General features: G+C 56.8%; 1 protein-coding gene across 6 annotated transcripts in view; it reads right to left on the bottom strand.

Moving 5' to 3' along the window:
- PAX2 (paired box 2) overlaps window positions 1–13,601 on the bottom strand; it is an 89,488-nt gene extending 75,887 nt beyond the window's left edge. For all 6 annotated transcript variants that reach the window (XM_068549015.1, XM_068549014.1, XM_068549017.1 and 3 more), the window contains exons 1-2: window positions 13,523–13,601; window positions 2,818–2,928 (exon numbers count right to left, since the gene is read on the bottom strand). In XM_068549015.1, the coding sequence (XP_068405116.1) occupies window positions 2,818–2,928; window positions 13,523–13,547 (136 nt within the window). In that variant the 5' untranslated portion in view covers window positions 13,548–13,601. The remainder of the gene's footprint in view (window positions 1–2,817; window positions 2,929–13,522) is intronic.
- Window positions 13,602–24,235: the final 10,634 nt, after the last annotated feature.

The following is a 24,235-nucleotide window of genomic DNA, read 5'->3' as shown; positions in this document are numbered from 1 at the left end:
TATTTCCCCTTCGCCTCTGTAGTGTTTAAAGTTCAAAGAAAGCCAAGTGGAGGAGGAAAGGCTGAAGAGGCAGGGGCCCAGAACCTGCTGCGCTCGGAGATGGGGAGGCAGTGGACAGCGGCAAGGTGCCGGGGTAGCAGCCACAGAACGCAGACTGCTTGGGTTCGTTCGCCTGCCGCGCTGCGCTAGGCTTCTGGCCCACGGCCTCGCTCAGGACGCACGGTACAGGTCGCCCAGGCAGGCTGAAGGCGCACGGGGCACCCTGTGCAGCCAACCCGAGCCAGCCAGTGTCCATCTGACCTTTTAGACCTCCGCAGCCACTCAGGAAAACGGGCAGCAACGGCGTTTGGTCTCCTGGCCAAGAGGAGGGTGCTGGGTCTCCAACCTGACTCCAGCGCAGGCTCCCAACCTCGGAGCCGAGGTGGTCGCCGGATGCCAGGCCTGAGGACACTGCCTGGCGCCCCATTCTCCCTGGCTGACAGCAGTCTAGAAATCCTGCACCCAAAGCTATCAACCCGCAGCCGCAGTTACTGAGCAATCCAACCGCAGAGAGTTCTAGCGGCAGAGTCCGACCTGACCGGGCCAGCAACCTGCAGTCCCTGTCCTGCTAGCCTCAGGCGACTTTCGGAGAAAGCGGGGACATCTGCACCCGACTCGCTTCTCTCCGGTTCCCTTCTGGGGGACCGAGAATAGGGGCCGGCGAAACCCCTGGGGAGAGGCCTCTGATCTAGAGGCTGGGGGAGGCCGGAGCCTCTTATTCTACCCCTCATCCATGCTAGGCTCCCTACCTCTAGCCCCGCTCCTCACCCCTCCCCTCCCTCCAAACCCGACCATCAATAATTTAGGCCCCGGGAGAACTCGCGTTACCGGTATGAAAAGGCGGCAGCTGCGGGCAGATTAAAGATGAATAATTCAGCCTCCCCGGGCTCCGGGCCCGGCCCCTCGACCCCAATCTAAGGGGTGGGTAAGGGAAGGGGGCACGGCGGGAGTCCAGGGCTGGGGCCGAGAACCTGCGCTGAGTCGGGCCTGGAATGCGCCACTGCCGCCGGCGCCGACTCGGGCTGCCGCTGCAGGCCGGCCGGCCAGCCCGCCCGCCCGCCCGTGCCGCGGTCTCTCCCTTCCTCCGACCACCTTCGGCTAGCCTTGCTACCGTTTCGGTTTCAAAGTGGCACCCAGTGGGCGGCCAGGACTCGGCAGATACCCCCGCGGAATCGGCAAGAGAGGAGAGGCAGCGAGGCCAGGAGGCCGGCGGGCTGGGCGAAGACGGCGTGGTACCCCGTTCCACTCCCTCCGAAAAGGAGTCAGGATTTCAGGCTCGGCTCCCAGAAACCCGCGGCAGCCGGAGGCCCCTGGCTCGGATTTCCTGTGCTTGGAAATTATTTAGGGAAATATATTTTGTCACAGGAGTATTTTTTAAAGCTCCCTTATATGTATATGCGCTAAATATATGCTTAGAGAAAAATACAGCTCTCCCTCCTAGGCTCTCTTGTCCGAAGCACAGATCCAAGCCAGGTCTAAAAAGTTTCCCTGTGAAAAGTTACAAATCATCCTTGATTATTAATCTACAGAGGAGGGGAAGTTTTCTATTTAGAATCTATTTATCTTAAAAAACAAAAAAAGAAGCCGGCAAAACAAAACAAAACAAACAAAAATTACCTCTGAATTGTTTTCCAAGCTAAAGACATATGACAAGAATTAGATAAATTCAAATTTCATTAAAATAATTCTCTTTTCCTAGTTTCAAATTTCTTTTCTCCCCTTCTCCTTTTTCCTGTAACATTTTTTTCTGTTTTCTTGCTCTTCTTTCCTCCCCCTTGTTTTGATTTCTCTCTCCTTTCTCCCCAGCTTTGGCATTTGCCTTCCTTTTGTTCTTCCCTCCTCCTTTTCTCCCTCTTTTCCTATCCCCTGGCCAGGTTACTGGCTGGCCCATCCTTACCACGGAGTGGGAGCCCAGCAAGGAGCCTCCAGAGCTAGAAGCCGAGCTTTGCTCTACCCAGGGATCGCCTGGAAGGCTCTTCTACGTGATCTCTCACAGACTTCGATTTCTCCTTGGAATCCCTCTTTGTTTTTAGAGCATCTCCCAGGGAGAGGCAGAGAAAGATGACCACCACGTCCTGCCAATCTCAGACTCCCAACTCCAGGACAAGAGGGGAAGGAGTAGGATGGAAGGTAGGAAAAAAAAGAAGAGGAAGGAAGTATTTCAAACCAGCCCACAAGAAGCCTTGGCTGGGCTGGCAGGGCCAGGAGGTGCTGGGAGCTGAGGGTCAGAAGGGGGCACCCCACCCCCACACTCTTCAGCCTGACTGTCCTGACACTGAGGCTGCCCTTGCTGGGAGTCTCCTCCTGGACCACCACACTCTAAGTTCCAGAAAGGTAGAGATGAGGGTAGGGAGGAAGGGGAGGCAGAGAAAGAGAGAAGATAAAGAAAACACAACACAACACAAAACCCTGAAAACTGCCTGTCCATTAGTCCCCCAGCTCCAGTCAAGAGGGTGGCCAGGGAGTAGGGTGGTTGGAGCCAGGGTCAGGTGCTGTGGATCCACTACCTAAGAAAAAGCAGGTGAAAGGAAGGAAGGTGATGGGCACCAGGAAGGTAGGAAGACAGGTAGAAGTATGAATGACATAAGGCAGAAGGGAGAGAAACTGGGGGCTTTAGAAACACCGGGAAATGAGGAAGAACGAAAGGGGTGACCAGGAGAAGCCAGGGTGGCCTCCAAGATGGGACCCGAGCGCGCAGGGAGCCAGGGCCGCGCCAGGACGGGACAGGGTGGGACGGGGTGCCCCGAGCTGGGGCAGGAGCAGGGCGCCGGTACTCACGGTGCATCGCGGAGAAGGGGTCTGCTTTGCAGTGCATATCCATGGGGAGACAGAGGAGCGGGAGCAGCGCGGCCGCCGCCGCCGTGTCGCCTCTCAAACTCAACTTCAGGACTTGAGGAAAAAAGGGAGGGACGGTGGGGGGGGGGTGGAGTGAGCGGGCTCCCGGCTGCGGCGGAGCGCTCGGGGGCGGGGGGCGCCGCGCTGCACTCCCCGCGGGGACTCCTCCCGGGCCTGCCGGAGCTTGCAACCGCAGCGCCCGGAACTTCCCACCGTCGGGGCGCGGGGCTGGGCGGTCAGCAGAACGGCCCCGGGGCGGAAGGCCGGGCCGGGGGGACCTGGGGGCGCATGGCGCGCGCGGCAGCTGCGGCCAGGGCTGAGGCTGGGCGGGGGAGACGGCTCGCTCAGCTCCCCTGGAACCCGTTCATCCAGAGGCGGCAGTCGGAGTAGCCGTGGAGCAGGGGCGGCCCGAGGGCGCCGGGCGGGGAGCCGGGCCGCTCCAAGTGCCGGTGAGTTGGCGAAGTTGGCAAAGAAGTAGCAATCCTCGGGATGTCCGAGCGGGCGCCTTCGGGAGGGGAGAGCGCGAGCCGGGCCCCCGCCCCCGGAAAAGGCTGGCGCGCTCCGCCGCGGCCGAAGGGCCGGGAGGGAGGGAAGAAGGGAGGGAGCCGAGGGACGCCGGCAGCACTGGACTGGCCCCAGGTGGGTTGCGTTTGCGAGAAGACTCGGCCGGAGACTGGAGCCTCGGCTCCCGGTGTGTGTCTCTCTAAAAGCTGCAAAGCCCCCTCCAGACCCCCTCCCTCTCCCCGCGCTGGGAGATGGATGACTTGTCAGACAAAGGCAATAGATTCCACCACTCTGTGATTCGCCAGCGCCGGAGCCCCGAGCTTCGGCGAGGAGGGCCCCGCGCCTGTCACTCCGGTGCCGGCGAGGGGAGGGCAGGGGAGGGGGAAACGGGAGGGAGGGAGAGAGGGAGGGAGGGAGGAGCGGGTGAAGGGGGAGGGGGGAGGGGGAGGGAGGGGAGGGGAGCGGGCCAGGGGGAGGGGGGAGAGGAGCCTGGGATTAAAACTACATTGAGAAACGAAACTCGCAGATAAGATAAACGTTAGATAAGGATAAAGAGCGGCCAGTTTAATGAATATTCAGGCCACAACAGAGGGTCGCAGAACGCGCCACGTTTGGAAGCCGGCTCGAAGTCCCAACTCACCCAGCCCTGCCATCCACTGGCCAGTGCCCGCATGAGACACGGGGCCCCGAGCTCGTCTGCAACCCTACTCCTATCTCCCCTACTCTCAGCTCTCGGTTCCCTTCCGTTCCTCCTGGTTCTTCCTTCCTCTCTCTGGTCCTTCCCTTTCGCCTGTCCCTCCTGAGGTAACTCCCCACCCACATACCCCCAATTCTCATTCCGGGGCAAAGTGTCCGGCAGTTTTTCCTCTCTCGTCCCACGCACGGCTGCGCGCAGGGCTTCTCTCGTCCCCTTGCCTAACGGGGTCTGGACAGCCCAGAACGCTCGGTTTAGAATCGAGCTGGAGACCTCCGGCGGGGACCCACCTGCCTCAGTGGGACCCAACGGACGGTGCGAGAGCCCGGGGACTTGGCTCCTGGACCCTCGGGTGGCCGGGGAGGGGGCTTGGGGAGACAGTGCAGAACGACTGGTCGCTGGCGGCAGAGGACGCGGGAGACCGAGGCTCGGCTCGCTCTCCCCGGCTGGGGAGAAGAGGCTGCGAACGAGGCTGAGCGCCGCCCGCTGCCAGCTCGGCGGATCCAGAGCAAGCGCAGGAGGCGCAGCGCGCTCGGCCAGGACCCGCTCCTGCCGGAGCCGCTGGTCCAGCCTCCGCGGCCCTCCAACGCACTCGCTCCCTCGCTCGCTCAGGTCCGCTCGCACGCACCAGACAGGAGAAGCCCTTTGTCTCCTAACTGGTTAAGTACAGAATATCCGGGAGATCTTTATGAAATATTTTCCCTCGTCTCATAAATCATCTTGGCACTTCAGCTGATGTTTTAACTCTCCCTCCTTCGCTCCCTCCCCCTCCCCTTTCTGGGTCTGCGAAAGGGCGGCTCAGGGAAGCCGGCGCTGCGCTCTAGCAGCCGGTACTCGAGGCGACTCTAGCCCCTGCCTGCCGACCCTGGCGCCCGCAGAAGCGCCGCGGACTCGCGCCGCTGTCCCTCTGGCCGGCGCCCAGGCGGCAGCTAGGTTGGGGGGCGGAACCTGCCCAACTCAGGCAGGAGGAAACTCCTACAGGGCCTCTTGCACCTGGGTTTTCAGAGCGCCCTTCATTCTCGGGCGGGGTTCGGGCCAGGTTCAGCCCGACAGGGTTGCGAGCTTCCCACCCTTTAGGAGGCCGGATCCGCTGGGATCCTGTCATTTGCTCTCCTTCCTGGATCCTCCGGAGCCCAATCCGCTTAATCCACCTGCGAAGTAATTTCTGGGAGGAAAAATCCCCTCCCCCCGCCCCCTCCCTCCCAGCCCTCACCCCCACTTCCTTTGGGCGGCCAACCTGGTTCCCTCGGGCTGGAAGTGGAAGGCGCAGGGTCCAGCCCCAAAGGTCAGTCTCTTCCCCCCGAGACCTGCAGATGGCGCTCCCGGGTTTGCTTTGGCCTCACAACCCCACGAACACGCACTAACTTGGTGTGGGGAGCGAAAAAGGAAAACAGTTCCGGGCAGCCTAAAGGAAAAGGCTCCTGGGCCTGGGAGCAAAGGGCTCTCAGGTGTTATTAGCTGGTTCAGCCTTGGGCTTCTTTCAGGGAGGTAATTAACCCAGAATTGGGATGAGGGGGCCTCATCGAGGAAGGGTCCTTACTGAGAGGAGCTCAGAACCGAAGGAGCCCTTTGCCCCAGGTCTCCCTATGTTGGTCTAGGAAGTTGTCTTAGGGAGTCTGAACTCTTGAAAAAACTGGACTGTGGGCAGGACCCCTCTCCACACACAGACTCAGATTTTTCTAGAATCAGCTAGACATGTCCCTAGGTTACACATACTACGAAGAAGTGTGGGTGCATACAACAGGCGTTTTTTACATACTAAGCAAGAGGGATTTTCATGTTTCGTAAAGAAGAGGACTTAGTGCACAAAGTGTGCTGGAAGTTGCACTCACACACCTATACTACACATGTACCCCCTGAGGAGTGAAGACACTTCTATTGATAGTCCAATTCCCAGGTAGCCCCTGAGATTCCAGAACCCCACCCCCCCTGCTCCTGGGACACTTTCCTCAGAGCTGCATTAGCTGGACATCCACCCTCCCACAAAGCCAGTCCCTGGCAGCTTCCTCCTTGGCTCCAGCCTGTTCAAGTGTCTAGAAAATCATAAGCGCAATACTCCCCGATGATTAGAAGCCCTTTTAGCCAAGACTCAGCCTTCTCCCAGGGCTCCAGGCTGAAGGGCTGGCCTACAGATTTCTCTCCAGAGGTGTTGGCCTCTCCCTCTGATGCTCCCTTTCCTGTTCTTCCCTTTTTTCTCCTATAGTCTTAGTAGAGGAGAAAAAAGCCAGAAAGGAAAAAAGGAAAGAAAAAAGAAGAGGAAAGAGGAAAAGAAAGAGAAAGAAAGAAAACAACCCAACCCCAAACACAACCCGGGCTCCGACCTGTCAGGGTTGGTTGCTTTTCCCGTCTGCCTCTAAATGAACCTTTTCTCTCTGGTGTTTTCAAAGCAGCCCTTCCACCCCCCAACCTAGGGGCATTTACACTTCAAACAAGGCGCCCGCCTCGCTGCGGAAATTTAAAGGCAAATAAACTTTTGGGGAGTTGCTCTGATACCCATCTCGGGATTTGCTTCATTAGCCGCCTCTGTGCATCTGATCTGCCCAATAAATCTTTCTTGTGGATCTCCGCTCCTTCACCTTCTCCGCTCCCTTCCCTGCCAGGCTTGCCTGGCGCCGGGCACCCCCGCCCTTGCCTCCTTCCTCTCTGACGAGCTCCGGCCGCCAGGCTCTCCAGTTGTCTCCCGTCTGCTTTGTCGGGTGTAGGTGTCCGGGAGGCCTTGGTCGCCATTGAGCTTCTCTCTCCTCCCCCACAGTACACACACGCAAAGGCACCCCAAGCCAAGCCAAGAGCGACTAGCACCCTGAGCTCCCAAATGCATTTCTGGGCAGACTGTGCATGAAGTGCTCGGTAAACCCTTTCCGGTGCCCCCGATTGCACCCTCTCCCTGCCCGACCCTTCTGCTCCTTTTCCGTTTTCCCATTCCCTGGCCCAGTGCTTTCTACCCTGGGAGGAAAAGCTGAGGCTTGGCTGCCTACCCTCTGCAGGCAGGGCCCTGACCTGGGGCCCCAGGCGCCTGACCTGGAGCAGTTGAGGAAGGCGGCTGGGCTGCGAGGGGGCGGGGGACTGGGGCGCCTGGTGGGGGCCCGGGGAGCATCCCAGCCAAGACCCTCCCTGGTGGCCTGGGCCAGCCTTCCTCCTTCCACTCCTTCCACCTCCCGGGGAGTGGCAAGGGGAGCCAGGGCCAGGGCTCTGAGGGAGGGGATTAGAAATTCCGAAATTAAATGTATCTCCCTAGGAAATGCTCCCCACTGCGCGGACCAAATTAAACGCATTAAAGTTCAGGGCGGGGAAAGCTGTTTAGAACCAAGGGGGGAAAAACAAGTCCAAAGGGAAGAACAGCAGAAACGGAGGAGGGAAGAGCAGAGGGTAGAGCAGAGCAGCAGCTCCACAGCCAAGCTTTTTTTCAGAATTATTCCCAGTTTTGGAAGTCACCACCACCAGAAAAAAAGAAAAAGAAAAAAAAGTTTGTCTGACAATCCAAGTCCGGGACAGCTGCAGCCCACTCGCCCCAGGGTCCCGGTGTGCACCCCGGGGCGCATTCTCTCAGCGACCAGGTCCCAAGCAGCCGGCGCACGCATGCTGGCCCCTCTCCAGCTCGCCCTGACCGGCTCCAGCCCGGCCGGCCCTTTCCCCTCCTCCTCCCCATTCTCTCCCCGCCCCTCCCCCTTCCTAGCCCTCTGGTCACGTTGGAGGATGGTTTTTTTTTTTTTTTTGGAAGAGCTTCTGGTACAATATGGAGCACCATGGGCTGCAATTTCACACTCCACGGCACATTCCCCCTAAAGCTACTTTCTTTTTTTTCATCTAAGACCCCCTAATTTCTGCTTCCTCGCTCCCTCCCTCGCTCCCTCCCGCTCTCACTCTTCTTTTCCCGCTTTTGTTCCCAATATTTGGGCTCCCTGCGTGAAGCCCGGGGGGCCTAACTCCCGGCTGGCCCCGCCCGCTCTGTCTGTTGGTCCTGAGGAGGCCGGGCGCACGTGCTGCGCCTTCATCTTCCCCGGCCCCCTCCTCCTTTAACGCGGCTTCTCCTCACATGAGGTCCTAGCGACCTGCCGGCCCTTCACAGCTCCTTTGAGGGGAAACGACAATGCAAGCCACTTGGCCACCAAAGCGGCCTCTTAGCCGCACGGGCCTGCCAGGTGGCTGCCACCGGTGGGCCACCCGACTGGGGAGCAGAAAAAAATGGTCAAGTCAGGAGAAACTGGGCCAGCAATCTATAGGGTAGGAGTGGAGGGCTCTGTCCAACAGAGAAAAAGCTAGAAGGAGGTGAGGGGGGCGCAAGAGGCCCAGTGAGGCTCTGGTACTCCTGGACACAGCCTCCCCCCACACACACTTATGGACCTCTGCACAGCTAAAGGGGCCACTCACTCCAAAGCCCAGGGAAGGAGCAATAGCCTCCACATGCACAGTCCCTTTGCCTCTTTGAGCTTCAATTTTCTTACCTGTAAAATAGTGATAATTACACCTGTCTTGCCTCTCCGTGGAGCTAGCCAATAGGAAAGCATTTAAAAAACCAAATATTTCTATAGTAGATAAAGGAATAAGTGCCTAACTTTCTGAACCCTTAACCATCCACAAAGAGGGAAGGGAGGGATTTGGGCACTTAGGCAGGGCAGGGGGTGGTTTTTTCCATCCAACTTCTACCCTATAAAGGTAACTAGAGGATTCCTCACTGCCTTCCTTTCTGTGTTCCTCCCTTTCGGACTTCTTTTCTTTCCATTGTCGATACCACACCCTGTCCATGTTCATCACTCTGCTCTCTGTCTCTTTCCTGCCACTCTTCCACTCCCACTTCTTGCGCCCCTCGTCCCACTGCACCACCGCAACTGCTAGAGAATCAGTTAAATACCACCCCGCCCCCCGCGACACCCGGGTTAATTGTGGCCTTAGGCGCGGTCGCCTTTGGGCCAGTAGGCCAAAACCGTTGGGAGGAGCTGGCCCGTTGGTGGAGACTTGGGGAAGGAAATCCCGTCCAGTTCGGTTCCAAACAAAGAAAGTTGGTCCTCCCAGGACCTGCAGTCAACCTGCCAAAGCCAGAGCGCAGATGAGATGGTGGGGAGAGGCCTGACCAAGGGGAGGTGTGGAAGAGGGGAGAGAGGAGGAAAAGAAAGGGATGCGAAAGGCACTGCGGGACCGGAGAAGGCACTTGTCTCTGGAAGGACCGAAGAGGCTGGTTTAGGCCAAGCCGAGGTCCCCACCTGGCTAACTGCCCCCTCCCTTCCTCCCCAAGGGTGAGAGAGTCCCAGTGAGGCTGAGGGTCCGTGCGAGTAATGATTAACCCTCTTCTCAGCCAGGCCCTGAGCCCTGAGCCTGACCTGGCCGATGAAGGGAGACAGTGCCGGCGGGCCTCCAACGTCCCCAGCGCTACCCTCCACCGCCACCGCGAAGAAGGGGGCTGCGGAGGAAGGGGGCAGACGGTAGCATGGGGCAGCTGAAACGGGACGGAGTGCAGGGCAGGGGGAGCGCAACTTCAGATGCTGGGCAGACCAGGGGAAGCGAAATAGCCACCGCCAATGTACAAGGAAAGGAAAGGGCCAAACGCGGGAGAGGGCGCGCGGCTCTGCGTCGCTGAGGAATAGTTGTAGGGGGCGGGCTGAGTTTTCCCGGAGTTGCGAGCAAGCACCAAATCTACTCTCTCGGATCCGTCCGCGGCGCGCCCGCCCTCCCTGCCTCCTCTCCCAGCTGCTGTGCGGACGTGAGGAGCAGGCGGAGAACGCGCCAGAGCCGGGAGCGGGTAAGGAAGGCAGGGGGAGCCCCGCCAGCCAAACAGGGAAGCGAGGGGCAGGGCCGCCCAGGCGGGGGCCAGGCTGTTCGGCGCCGAGAATTGGCCGGAGACAAAGGACCGGAGCGGAGGGGAGAGGGGATCACGGGGGGGGGGGGGGGGCGGGTAGGGGAGAGGGCATCACGGGGGGGTAGGGGAGAGGGGATCACGGGGGGGTAGGGGAGACGGGATCACGGGGGGGTGTCGAGAGGGGCTGATTAGACAGGGAGAGAACCAAAGAAAAGGGGTCTCTCTGGGGAGCAGCCGAGGTTCGTCTCCTCCTCCCGCCTCCGCCCACCTCGGCCTGGAGCCGGGACGTCCCAGGGGCTCACTATCGCTTGGGTTGCTGGCCGGAGGGCCTGTGGCCTGAGATCCGGGCAGAGGGGTGTTGCTGTGGCTCTGGGGCCATGTGTGTGTCTGTGTGTGCGCGCGCGCGACAAGGTTTAGGGAAGAGGGGGAGGGGAGGGGAGGGGAGGGCCTTTGCTTTTGGGTTAGACCCCTGCCCCACGCTGCTGCAAGCCTCCACACTCCACTTTCTGCAGTCCAGAGCCGTCCATCCCCCGAACTTGAAACAAAAGGGCTTAACCGAATCTCTCATGAGTCAGGGCACGGGCTCTTTCTGGAAAAAGTGCTTTGGTTTGAGACTTTAAGGGTTACTCGAATCCAGGATTATTTCTTAACTTTCTGCAACTGTTCCTGGCGGGGGGGGGGGAGATGCAAAGTCAATCTCGGACAGAAAAAAACCTCAGGTCCCAGTAGTTCGCTCTGCTCTCTCTGAACAGGCCGGTCGTGAAGTCTAGACCCGCGGATAACGAATATAGTGAAGAGAATGAATGATGGAGGGAGGAAGCCTCTTTCAATTTCTAAATCGATTAAGGAGAATTTCTGATGTGTCTCCTTGGGGGCTGAATGCCTCTTGAAGGGATCATGTGAGTGTGTGAGTGTTGTGAGGGTGTGTAAAGGTGTGTGTGAGCGGGGTGGAGTGAGTGTCTAGGCAAACAGCTGTGTCCCAGGCGGGGCTGAGATAGGAGTTCAGGACCCATATCCACACCTCCCCCTCCCCTCTCTGCCCTCAGCCGAGGCTGCACCGAGGCCAAGGCCTCTGCAGCCTCTTCCAGCGGGGCCGCCAATCAATCCTGCAGGTCAACACAGCAATTAATAACGGGGTGAGGAGGCCTGGCAAAAGAGGGCGGGGAGGCGTAGGGCTGTGTCTCCCCCAGGCCCTGAGGACCCGGCGGCAGGACAAGGGAATAGGGAGGGGTCTCCGAGGGCATAAAGATCCCTGGGAACTCAGTGTGGGCCCAGGGCCCCAGGAGGGAGAGGCAGGGGACCAGCGACAGGGAAGCAGAGAGCCAGCTGGGACAGGCCAGTGGAGTAAAAGGAAGGTCATCAAATAAAGGGCTTATTTTTATGGTGCTGGGAGTAGAGGCGTCGATGGCCAAAGACCACAACTGACCTGGTAGCCAATTCTCTTCTCTTACCCTTTCCCTCGCTTTTTCCTGGTCTTCGCTGTTCCCGAACGGGCTCAGCGAGACTAAATAAAACCCGCATCCTTCGCAAACCCGGCTGCGGAGGTTGCACCAGGGCGTCCGCGAGGCACGCACGCTCGCTCGAGCGCGCATGTCATTGTCATTTTGAACCAGCTGGATGGGTATAAAAGGGGCACGGGGGCCCTCTGGGGCACGCAGGGTCCCCGGGGGAGCTGTGCCCCGGCCAGAAGTGTATACGAAAGAGCTGAGGGCCGAGGGGCCGGAGGGGGGCCGTGAAAAAACGATAGAAGGCGGCTTGGAAGGGAACGGAGGTTTCCTTCTCTCAGACCCAGCCCTGCCCAGTTCCACAGCTCCTCCCCACAGTTCCCCAAGCCCCGGCTGGGCTGGCGGGAGTTTGATCCCCGCAAAAGCGGGGAAAGGAGGGAAGGGAAACAGAGTGCGGTGCGCAGCTGCTCTTCCCGGCCGCCCGGCCAAGCGCGCCGGGAGAGCAGCTCCCCGGGCAGACGCAGGTAGGCGCAGGCGCCCCTGGGTAAGCGCCCTCGTCCCTTGTGGAGTATCCTGAGAGCCAGGAAACTTGGAATGAGAGCCCGGACAGGTGCTCAAGGATGCCCCCACCGCTCTTCCGTCTCTTTCCGAGGCGCTGGGGAGAGGGCCTGGCTGCGTCTTCCGGGAGATTTGCAGGGACTGGGAACAAGGTTCACACACCTCAGGCCTGCGAAGCAGTGAGAGCCGCTTTCCAAGAGGGAAAATGGCAAAGTGGGAGTGTCAGGAGCCTGAGCAGACAGGACGGGGAAGAAAGGAGGGGTGGGGTCAGGAGGCGGCAGGAGTCAAAATAGATTCAGGCAGAGTGAGGGAGAGAGAAACCCTGTGCAGGAGAGGAAGAAAGGGTGAAAGAGGTTCCCAGGAAGGCCCAGCCATTAGGTCTGTCCTTGGGCTGCATATTTATACGGTCGAGGGGGTGCACAGATGGGCTCTCAATTGAATTCCATCTTCAACACCATCAGAGATTGATTTTGTACTCGCTTTTAATTTTGCCATAATTAATTAGATCATTACAACTGTTTGCTATTGATCTCCCTACTTAAACCTCTGATGTGGAGGGGTGGCCCAGATCCCTAAAAGCCCAGGAGGTAACAGTTGACACTCCTGGAGGCCCAGATTCCCCAGTGAGGACAAGGCCCCCAAGGGGGAATGGAGGCAGCCAAGGGACTAGGCCAAGAAGCTACAGGAAGGGCAGTGCTGAGGGTGGAAACTGGATTATCTGTTGAAAGAACTAGAGCCTGAGCTGGTAGGGGATGGGGGGAGGAGGGAGAGGAGGAAGGCTATTTGGAGAAGGAGAGGAGTGAGGCAAAAGGGGCCTGGAGTTAGTCCTTGACCTCTGTGGTATTATTTGAAAAACTCTGGGAAACCTGATCCAACCCTCTCCCTCCCCAGCAATCCAAAACTAAACTTGGGTCCCTGGCTTCCCACCCCGGAGCTACACCAGGACACCTAGTGGGCAGATGGAGTGGAGTTGGCAGGCCTGAGGGAGGGGTGGAGGGGAAAAAAAGAGAGAGAGCAGCCCTCCACTCCCTTAGCAGCTTCAGATTCTCCTCCCCACTCGGGTCCCCTGGGGCCTGCCATCCCTCCTCTTGCCCCAGGCCTCCCTTGAGTCGTTTATTTGGGGAGCAGCCTTCTCTCCACTTGCATTATCTACACCAGTGCTTACACTTTGGTTCATACTCAAATACACAAGGCCCTCACACATGTGCACACAGACTTGTGCACAGAGCCTGTCCCCACCCACTAGCACACATGCACAGGCAACCACACTCCATCCCCACTAGAAACTAAGGCCTTCCCAGTGCTCCCAACTTGGAGGAAGTCAGGGAAAATATTTTTACACTGAAGGAAAGTGGAAAGATAAAATCCTAAATGCACAAAAGAGAGCAAAGCCCAGGTTCTGCAAAGTGACCAACAGAAGTTGTAAAACTCACGTTTTCTGGGTGGAAAGTTTTTAGTTGATTCAGAGGACACTGGGCTGGAAGGCCCGGAGGCCTCAGCGGTGGGAAGAGGCCATAGAGCCCCAGTCCCCAGCCCCGCCGCCAGGCAAGCACAGAAAGAAAGAGGAGTGGGGTCCCTCGACTTGGCCGCTCCCATGCCTCTCGGTCACCCGCACCCCCCTTGCCTGTGGCGCCGACGGGTCCTCCTCGCTCTTACCTGCCCGGCCCGCGAGCTGTTCCATGCTTTACTCCCCGCCTCTGCCGTCTGGGCCTGGGTTTCGCTTCTCGGCTCCTCCGCGGCCCGCCAGCGCGTCTCGCCTTTGCCGCCGCCGCCTCGAGATCTGGGCGCAGTCACCCAAGACCGAGCGGCTCAGATAACCCGGGCTGCCCGCCGCCTCGGCTGTGCGTTCCGCTCGCGCCCGCGCTCACCCAGCCGGCAGCGCTGAGGCACAGCCACGCGTCCAGGAGCCCCGGGCTCTCCGCCCCGCGCACACGCGCGCACACGCACCCCGGCTCCGAGCCCGCCGCAGGCAAGCCGCCGCCGCGCTGCCGCAGGCACCCAGAGACCGAATCCCCAGCCTAGACGCCCGCGCACCCTCTCACCCCACCCCCTCTTCCTCGCTGTCACTCGCTCCCATCAGTCGACAGCTTCACAAGCAGGGGCGTCTTCACTCTCATGCTCTCCCCAACTTTGTGCGCTCCCCTTCCCCACGACTCTCAGCGCTCGCCCCCTGCTACTTTCTCCACCAGCACTTGCTCCACAGCTTGACACACACGCCCGGATCTCAGCCCATGTTTCCAAGATTGCTACAGACGCACCCCAACTTTCTTGGGCAACATAGTCATTCCCTGTCGCCAGTACACTGTGGAACTGCTCAATAAATCCCTCACAAGCCTCTCCTGCTCCAAATTCTTTCCTTTTCTTTTCTCTTCTTTCCCTCCCTCCCTCCCTTCCTTCCTTCCTTTTTTAAAAATTCAGAATAAAAGGAAAAAATCCTGGCTTCCTTGCCTTAAGGAGATGACACAGGCCCTGAGGAAAGGGAGAATTACCAGACCCCTCCCCGGCTTGGCCATGCTGAGAGGCCCACCCATTTGAACCACACCATTCCACAATATTCTGGTCCTCTCACTCCAAGTCTCTTGGACCCTTAGATTCACACCTCCTCCAAGCACACTCATGCTTTCATCCCTGATCAAAGGCTCACTTGAGCTTTGTCCCACATCGTGCTCTCCCAATCTGGAATTTACACCTCTCACACCTTTGTCACAATTTCTCCCTCAAACCTCTCACACACCACTTTGCTCATACCCACCTTCTTGTACTCCTCCTTCTTACACACTCACACACCTCTCAAGCACAACTGCTCCCACTTCTACCACCCCACGTACCCCTTTCTCAGCCGCCCCACTTTACACTCGCACTCACTTGCTCTGGGCCTCCCACTCTCATGCAGCCTTGCTCCCACATGCTGAGTAACACTGGGAGGCCGTCAAGGAAAGTGCTGGGTAAGCCCCAGTGTGCAGGCAGGGGTCTGTGGCTGGCCCCATCTCCTGCACATACACCTCCAGGCCTCAGGCAGAAAGGCACCAAAGCAAGGGTCAACGCCCAGGTCCACAGGACCTACTGAGCCAGCTTAGGTTAGGAATGGAAGCTCTTCCCTGGGAGTCTCAGACATTTCAGCTGAAGTTCCTTCAGATAAATTGTGCAGCTCGGGACTGGAGAGGCACAGGCACCCAGAGGCAAAACCCTTATCATGGTTCCCCAACTTAAATTATTTCTTTTTGGCCACGTGCATCTTGCAGGATATTAGTTCCCTGACCAGGGATTGAACCGGGGCCCTCAGCAGTGAAAGCTTGGAGTCCTAACCACTGGACTGCCAGGAAATTCCCTTCCCCAACTTAAATTTTTAAAATCTTCCCACAGGAACATGAATCTCTACTCTTTCAGGGAAATCATGACCAAATTACTGTCTTACCAATATGTGATTTAAAACATCAGACTTCGCTCGTGTTTCTTTGCTTTTTTACTTCTTTTTAAAAATCAAACAATGATTTTCCAATGTAAGAGTATGGAAACCTAAAAGTAAAAAAAAAAAAAGTTTTTGCTTTTTGTTATACACAGAACACCATTCCCAAGGACAAGGATGGGAGAGCAATGTGCATAAATGAAACTCTAGTCACACACACACATACACACACCACATTCTCATGTGGTTATTCCATTACACACACCACGTGAGATGTTCACACACATAGTTAGCCTCTCTGTCACCTCCTCAGAACCACACACGTGGGCCATGACCTGCTGAGTCACACCTCCACTGCAGGGCTCTTTGTGCCTTTGTTACCACTGCTTTAAAATAGTGGTTATAATCCTTGCCCTTCTCACAGTTTTCTCTTGAGAAACTTGGGTGGAAGTGATTGATAAAATGTGAAGTGCGACCACAGACATATTCATTGCTCTTGTTCCTGTGTTTTCAGAAACAGGAGTTGAGACCCAGCATTCCACACACACACATAGCAGGGAGGCACCCACTGGGGAACCAGGTGTTTTGAACGGGGGACACTCACAGACTCAGCTCAGTGTCCCTGCTGCTCCTGAGCCAGCTTGTCACAGTTACCTGAACACAGGGCCCAGGGTTGGGGCAGTGCCAGGGCTGGGGCCTAGGCCCAGGGGAAGGCAGCTGAGGCCATTGTGCTAAGCAGCCTGTCGAATACCAGTGGGACCAAGAGGAGGAAGGAGCTTTCTTAGCTCTTGGCTCTGATACTTTTGGAGCCTTGGGGACTCTGGAAACCTGCAAAGTGATGCCAGTCAAAGGGCAGGCCCTGCACCTCAGCCTCCCTCACAGCCTCCTCCCTTAGGTTGTGCTTCTCTTTGTCTCCCAGCCCTCACCCTTGTCCCACACTGCCTCTCAGGGCCCTTCTGCTCATTGCCCGCCCCATTGATTGAAAGTCTCTCTCAGGTTCTCCAAGGAGTCCCAGGAAAAATGATCCGCCAGCCTATTGATTCTTCATTAGAATTACATTTTCACGTGTGCTAAATTGGTTTTAAAAGCTTTTTCTGTTGTTATTGTCTTGTCAGACACTGCGGTCCAGGGCAAACCAAGTTAAAACGTTGTGGCTTCCTAGGGAAAAAAAAAATCACCGGGGCCAGGTCTGTGATTACTCGCTTTCCTGCCTTATTGTTGTCATGATGACAATTGTGATTTGGTTTAAGTATCTTTAGGAAAAGGGCCCTGCAGGAGGCCACTCAGGTCAGGCTGGGGCTGGCTGGCGAGGTGGATGTGTGTGAAGAGGGCTCTGAAGCCCCTGGAGGAAAGACACCAGAGTAGTTTTTCTTTCCTTGAAAATTAAATTTAGCACTCGAACCTGTATTAACTGCTTCTGGGACAAGAGGAGAGGTGAAAGTTTTAAAAATCACTTTTATTTTCTCCACCCCCTTCCAGATTGAATACAGGAGAAATAGAAAACACAGCCTCACTTATTCTAGCTCACTCCCTTTTCCCCTAAATAACTGGGGAGGGGGTGTCAGTCTTTCACAAAGTGCTGAGGGAGAGGTTGCAGCCTCCTGCTTTGTAGCAGGTCAGAAGCCCAGTCACAAGGATGCTTTTAGTCATTACACTTTGTGCTACGGGAGGAATGAATGCAAATGAGGGTGGAGAAGTGGGAAGAGAGAGGTAGGGACTCCCATAGAGAAAGGGGGGTTGGGGGGCCAGACTATCAGAGAGAGAGACAGACACACACACACACACACAACGCGGAGTCAGTCTGATGGGCTGTTCTTTGCAGAGGACAGAGAAGAATGCAAGGGAGAAAGGAAGAAGAAAGAAAGAAGGGGAAAAAGAAATGTACAGAGGAAGGGAAAGAGAAAGAGAGAAAGAGCGCAAGGTAGGCAGAGGAGCAAGCCCCCGGGAGCTGGCAGCCCCTCCAGCCCCCGCCCTCCTCCTGGCCTGGCAGCTGGCGGGCAGTGCTGGGGAGTGGGCACAGGGCAGCTGCGGAGCCCAGGCAGGAGAGCTGAATGTCTCCGTGATGTGTTTATCCCCTAATCAGTTCATTAGTTATAAACAACATGACATTAGAAGTTAGGAGGCAGTTGATATTAATTTTTATTTAACTAGTTGATGTTTAATCCGTCACGCCAGGCTGGGTAGCAGCGAGAAAGATCTTCCTGACACAAAACCAGTTAGAACTTCATAAGGCGCAATCAGTGTCCCCGCGATGAAACAAACAAGAGAGACAGAGACAGAGAGACAGGGAGAGACAGAGGCAGCCTGGCCAGAGATGGAGCCGGCGAGGCGGGCGGGGGAGAGAGCTAACCCGGGGCGAGGGCTGGAGGGAAGTAAGCTAGAAAGGCTGAGAGTGTAGAGGACGGCTCGGCGAGCGGCAGGCAGCCCTGAACTGGGGCCTCCAAGCCCAGCGCGGCCCGACGCAGTAGTGAAGGGCCGGGCCCGGCGCCCCAGAAGGCCCGGCCCGGGCAGCGGCGGGGCTATCCGCCAGGGCCCTGCCAAGCCTCGCGAAGCCTGGCCGCGGCAATCACCAGCCTTCCGCCGTGGAGCGCGTTGGGTGTCCGGCGGCCTGGCGGGCGGTCAGGGGCTAACGTCCCATCCAGGCGAGGCCTGGACTTTCCCAAACTGTCCTCGCCCGAGTCCGGAGGCCCAGAAACCCCTCCTGTCCTGCTTCAAGAAGAGCCGGACGGGCAAGAGGAAAGGAGGAAAAGGCGAGGAGTCTGTGCCCAGCGGCTCAAGTTTGACAAAGTTTGCAGCGATCACAAGCCACAGCAGGGTGTTGTGTGTGTTGGGGGTGCTCGGCAGTGGCAAAGGGGGAGGAATTGAGGGACAGTCTGGAAGTTCTGCAGGCGGGAAAGGGCTTTCCCCCGAGTTTGCCAACCCCTCCAAGGGCGTGCCCGCGTGCTGGGCTCCGAGCAGGGACCAGGCTGTGTTGGTCGCGGGATCCTCGGGTGGCCGTGCCCGATTAAGCTCCCCCCTCAACCCCGCCCCCAAGCACGAGCCGCTCGGCTTTTTCCACCTTCACCCCGGGCACCGGCCGGGCAGTGCCTCGGTCACGGCTTCGTGCCCAGGCACGGGCGGGGGACTGGGGTGGCTCCGCTGTAGTTTTCCGCCGTCGCGAAGGACACTGCTTGGAGGCATCCTCACCCGCGCGCAGACTCAAGCCGAGCATCTCACCATTTGCATGTTAATCTGCCTCCACCGCGAAAAGGAAATCGCTGACATTCCGAAGAAAATTGCCTCTCGCCGGCGGTTAATAGTTAACTCAGACGGGAAAGTTCCCAGGGAAAGGCGAATGCTGGGACAAGAGGCGCAGGGGAGGCGGCCTGGGAGGGCTGCGGCCGGGCCCCGGCCTCTCCCCTCGCCCGGGGCGCTGGGCCCTGAGCGCCTCCCCTCCTCGGGCGGCGCGTCCCCCACCCCGTAATTAGCGTCGTTTAGTTCACAAAACCCTTCCTGGGAGAAATCTGTTCCCTCGTTCCGGGGCGCAGTTCAGCACCTGATTCCGCCGGGTGAGGCGAATAAATCACTGCGGCGGCGGCGGCGGGGGAGCCGGACCCGAGCCCGCCAGACTGGGGCCGCCGGGAGAAAGAAAAAGTGAGAAAGAGGCGGCCGAGTCAGGAAAAATGATGCAGGAAGATGGCGCAACCCTAGCGCAGGGACAGCGAAGGGTCCGGGAAGGGAGACCCAAAGAAAGACAGGGACTCAGAGGCAGAGAGGGGGCCAGAATAGAAGCGGGAGATACAGAAAAAGACGGAGAGAAGCGGGTCAGAGACAGTGAGAAAGAAAAGCGAACGAAAAGAAAGGGAAAAGGGAAGTTAGGGAAGAAAGAAGAGCAGGGAGGGAGACTAAGAAGGAGGGGACAAAAGAATAAAGAAAATAAAAGAAACTCAAAAGAGCAAACTCTTCTGTTGATCTACAAAAACTCCCCTGCGAGGCTCAGCAGTGGAAGCGCGCCCCGCGGCGGCCAGGGCTCACGCTCAAGGGCGGAAGACCCGGGAGGCCCGGGCGAGGAGCGCAGTCTGCGCACTCCGCGCTCTAGGCCGTGTCGGCGCAGAACCAGACTCCAAGTTGAAGTTCCAGGGCGCGAAGCGCACAGGAGTATCTGCCCCGGGAAGCAATGGACTTTTTGTGTGGGATGTCATCCTGGATCCATGGCGGGGAGGGGATGGGTAAATAAAAGGCGCACGGCTCTTTCTTGGGCGCGCACTGGGCCCCTGGAACTTCCGGCCCCAGCGCGAAGGGAGGCAAGAACCCGGGGAGGACAGGCTTTGGCTGATTAGCGCAGAGCCCCCAGCTTTCCGGTAGCTAGAACCACCACCCCCCCCGCCCCCCCTTCAGCAGGGTCTCGGAGAACATCCCTCGCTTACAGATTCCTAGCGCCCAGGCGGGCGCGCTGGGGCACAGCTGCGAGAAAAAAGTAACTCAGCGAGAACCGCGACCCGACGCCAGCGGAGGGCGCATTTCCTGAACCGCTCCCCCGCGGCGACTGAGAGGCGCGGCGCAGGTTCGGCTCGCTCTAGGGGCCCGGCGCGGCACTGGACTGCGCAGGCCAGAGGGTGGGGAGGAGGAAAGGGAAGAAGATGAAGAAGCGGGGGAGGGGACAGGAGCCGTGCAGAAGAGAAGCAGAGAGAAATGAAAAGTGGAAATGCGGACTGGAGGGAAAGGCAGAGCAAGGGTGTTAAGGAGCATCACCCCTTGGGTCTGACGAGGTCTCTGCGTGGACAAAGGTGGGAGCGCTCCCTCCCAGGTCTCACTCATTTCAAGCCACCGTGCTCTGGCGCACCCAGGATGCTGGGCTGGAGACTGAGGCCCCAAAAGGCCTCTGTGCCCGTGGGACCAAGGTTGAGGAGAGGAAGGCTTTCCTGCCCGCCAGGAAGACCCTGGGATGACAAGCGCCTGGAAAATTTCCAATCTTTGGAACTTCTGGGTCAATGTGGTCCAACCCACTTTGCTCTTCCTCCCGGCTTCTACCGCTCCCTCCTGCCTTGTTTGTCTGGCCCGGTCAGCCACAGAGCTGGACTAGAGGAGTGGGGGGTAAAATACCTCCAGGAAGAAAAGGGGCAACTCAGGCAATTCCTACTTTTGCACAGAGACAGGAGAAACTGATACCTAGACCAGAATCCTTTGGGCTGCGGAAGGCAGGGAGGCAGTGACCAAGCTGGCTCAGGTGGGAGGGCACTGGTCAGTCAGTCAGTACGCCTGGGCCTGCTCTGTGACGGACACTGGGGTTATGTTACCTAACCAAAGTTCATGGGCCCAACACACAGCGAGGCCAAACAATACCGAAACGTTGGAGTTTGGAGCAGAGAAAGGTTTATTGCAGGGCCATGCCAGGAGAAAGGGTGACTCATACCCCCGCCCCAAACCCCAAACTCCCCAAAGGGTTTCAGCAAAGCATTTTTAAAGGCCAGGTGAGGGAGGGGCGTGGCTGGTGGTTGCAAATTTCTTGGTGTTGGAATCCTTTGTTCTTGCAGCTCTCCATGTAGGTCAATTCCCTGTAAGCCTCCAACAAGAAAGGCGTTATTCTCTGTTCTGCACCTTTTAAAATCTCCATATGAATGGAAAAGTGTTATACTCTTAAAGAGCAGAGCCTTGACAATAGGCTATCCTGTATATTTCAGGCTATAGGCAACATTCTTAACTCAAAGCAAAAGCAGTAGAATACAAAGGTTGAAGTAAAAGAAACAGATCTAATATGGAGTCAGATTCGTTCTTCCCTATTACAGTTATAGAGGTAAATCAGACACTGGCCCCGCTTTTAAGGAGGATATTACCTGGTGACAAAGAGAAAGCTTTGCCAAGAAGCTCCAGAAAGTGTCAAGGTATGGACTGGAAGGGTGATTGAGACCCAGGGAGTGTCAGAGAATGCTTCATAAAGAGGATGAGGTCTTGAAAGATGATGAAACACTAGATGCAGGGATACCTGGGTGAAATATTCCCAGGCAGAAGGAGATCAGGAGAAAAGGCATGGGGAGGGGGCAGCAACCCACCTAGTTGGGAAACTGCAAAGGATTCTGTGAGGCCAATATGGATGTGAGAGTTGAGGCAAGGGGAATAATGTTGGGAGGTAGGCAGGGCCTAGATCAAGGACCACTTTTGCTAAGGAGTTTTGATTTTCTCCTTTAGGCCATGGGATGTCATTGGAGGATTTTAAGCAAGGAAGAGAAAAGATCTGATTTGGAGGGGAAAGATCACTCTGCAAGTGTAGACAGTGAGCTGGAGGTAGAGAGAGCAGCAGAAACTGGGAAAACAGTCTCAGCAAGAGAAGAGAAGAGGTCTTGGAAGAGAAACGTCTAGGAGAGATAGAGAAGAGAGGGTAGATGTGAGAGATGGAGGCAGGATGGTCAGGATTCAGGCACAGACTGGAGGTGTGTGTGTGTGTGCTGTGGGGTGAGATCATAAATTAAGGCCTGTTTAGATCTCTGGGTAACTTCAGTCTCAACTCTGACCCCTCCCCTCCCCTTGCAAACTCTTCCCCATTAGTGATTACAGAAGTGGAAACCCCATGTATCATGTCTGGAGGCAACTTTTTTCTCCTCATCTCATGCACCCTTACCAGGCAGCCTCCTGTACACTACAGAAGAGGAAAATTTCTCACTAATCCCAAGACAAAGAAGGCAGCACCCAAGAGTGAAAAATGGAGCCAGGTGGTCCTGAGGTAGACCCACCCCCCTTTCTCAGTTCCAAAACATACCAGTTTTGTGATCTTGGGCACATCCCTTGAAGTCCCTGTGCCTAAGTGTCCACGTGTATAAAACAAGGATAAGAATTTTGCCTTATGGAATTATTGGGTGGTATTAAATATGGGGTATAGTAACCACTGATACATAGATGCCCACCCCAGGCCCAGATGTCTCTGCATGCACTGATTGAGCATTGTCTCCTGCAGAGTCACAGGGTGTCAGGGGTAGAAAGAGCAGTAATATAAAGATACTCTGGGGAAGTTGTTGATCTAGAGGGAAGGCCAGGTGCCCCATTGGAGCAAGGTTAATAATAAAAACAACTAACATGTCTGAGGGCTTACTGCATGTCAGGCATTGTTTTACATGCTTCACATATATTAATTTCATTCATTCTGCCTACTATTTATTACTAACCCCATTTTAAAGATGAGGAAACTGAGGCACAGAGAGTTTTAGTCACGTGTCCACAATCACACAGCGAGTAGGTGGCAAAGGTAGGATCTGTACCCAGATACTGCCTCCGTAACCTACACTCCTAAGCACGTGCTATGCTAAATATTCCTAGTGCCCAGAGGGGAGTCAGAGGGAAAAGTGACACTAGTTGTGGCTCAGAGGTTGAATGGGTCTGAGAGGATTCCTTCAGGGCAGCCAGTTGGTGAAACCCAGAAGCCTTTCTCCCCTTTCTCTTCCAGATCCTCACACCAGTCCCCTTTCACCATCTCTATGCTCTTCCTTCTTCTCTGCTCAGGGCCTCTGAATCTGGAAACTCACAGTTGGCTTCTGTGACCAGGCCAGCCAATTCTGTGAGGCTGCAAGTCCACTAACCCTCAACCAGCCTTGCAGAAAGCTGGGAGCCCCACCTTAAGAGTTTTCCAACCAGGCCTTGTCCCTTCCCATGGGCCCTCAGGCTTTTCCAGCTTTTAGGCCTGCAGCCTCAATACAGGGTGCAGGGCTCCCCTCCATGCCTCACCCCAGCTGGGCTCAGCCTCTGATTGGGCCTCTGTGGATCCTGATCCTCAACACCAGCTACAGACAAGAATTCCCTGGACTGAACCTGATGCCCTCCCCACACAGGCCTGACTTGGGTTGTCCCATATGGCTCCCCATCAAGGTGCCCTGAGAACTGCAGAGGAGTATGGAGGGTCCTACTCATGAGCCCATCCTCTCTACTGGCTCCTCTGGGTCCACACAGCAGGCCCTGTGACAGGCACCTTAGAATTGACCTCACTGTGGTCAGAGAACCGCCCTCTCCTATATGCTGGAACCACCCTACAGTCTCTCCTTTCCCTAGGCCCACAGAGGTCTGTCTTTTCCCTCTTAGGGCAGGAGTTATCTTTGCCAAAAGACAAAAGTTGAAGAAGCTCTGGAATGATTCAGGTACGTGGAAACTATCTTTAACCCACCTAGGAAGAGTGAGGCAGAAATGAATGTTGTGTGTATGGGGAGGAGGGGTCTGGCCTTTTGTTTGGAGGGGGGTCTCATTTTTTACTGGAATTTAACCAATTCCCACCTAATACACCAAATGGCCTCTTCTAAATGACCTGTGAGTTCTTTAAAATAGTCACGGTGGCCAGGCAGATATTATTCCCAAAGTGCCAGCACCCGTGGAGCAAAACCACTTCTAGACTTCTTTTAGGTGTCTGCCTTCCCCGTTTGCAGCCTAGTCTTTTGAACATCTTCCTCCAAGATGGACAACGTATTAGGCAATATGCCAAATCACTTAGAGCAGACACTAGGGATGAAGGTGACTGGACGGATGTGAATTAGAGAGAGGAACTTTCTCTCTTGCTGCCCCCTTCCTCCCCGCCACCCCCCCACCGCTTGGTCTAGGGAAGTTGTCTGGGGAGGGGAGGGGTGCAAGGACAAATTACTCTCTAAGTCTTAGTTTCCTCCTCTGAGAAGTGGGGAGACTCATCCATTCTGCACGGGGAAATTAAAGCATTAAAGCACCCAGCACAGCTCCTGGCACACGTAGGGTCTCCCATAAATGCTATTGTTATTATCGTATGTCTTTAAAGGAGCCCTCACTGCGTCAGTCACAGGCTTGGGGTTCACGGGCACTCCTCGACACCTGTGGGAGCTGGGAGCCGGGAGGGTGCGCTTCCTGCGGCAGAGCCGCGCCTTGTGGGCCTGGGGCGGCGGACCCACTTGTCTCCCCGGCGGAGAGCCGGACGCTCGGCTGCGCAGGCGCACGGGCCAGGGCTAGAGGTTGGACCGCTGGTCGGATTAGGGGTGGAGATG

Source organism: Eschrichtius robustus, chromosome 7 (assembly GCF_028021215.1).
Source record: "Eschrichtius robustus isolate mEscRob2 chromosome 7, mEscRob2.pri, whole genome shotgun sequence".
NCBI lineage: Eukaryota > Metazoa > Chordata > Mammalia > Artiodactyla > Eschrichtiidae > Eschrichtius > Eschrichtius robustus.
Note: the sequence above shows the minus strand (reverse complement) of the source record. Positions and strands in the feature narration are given on the sequence as shown.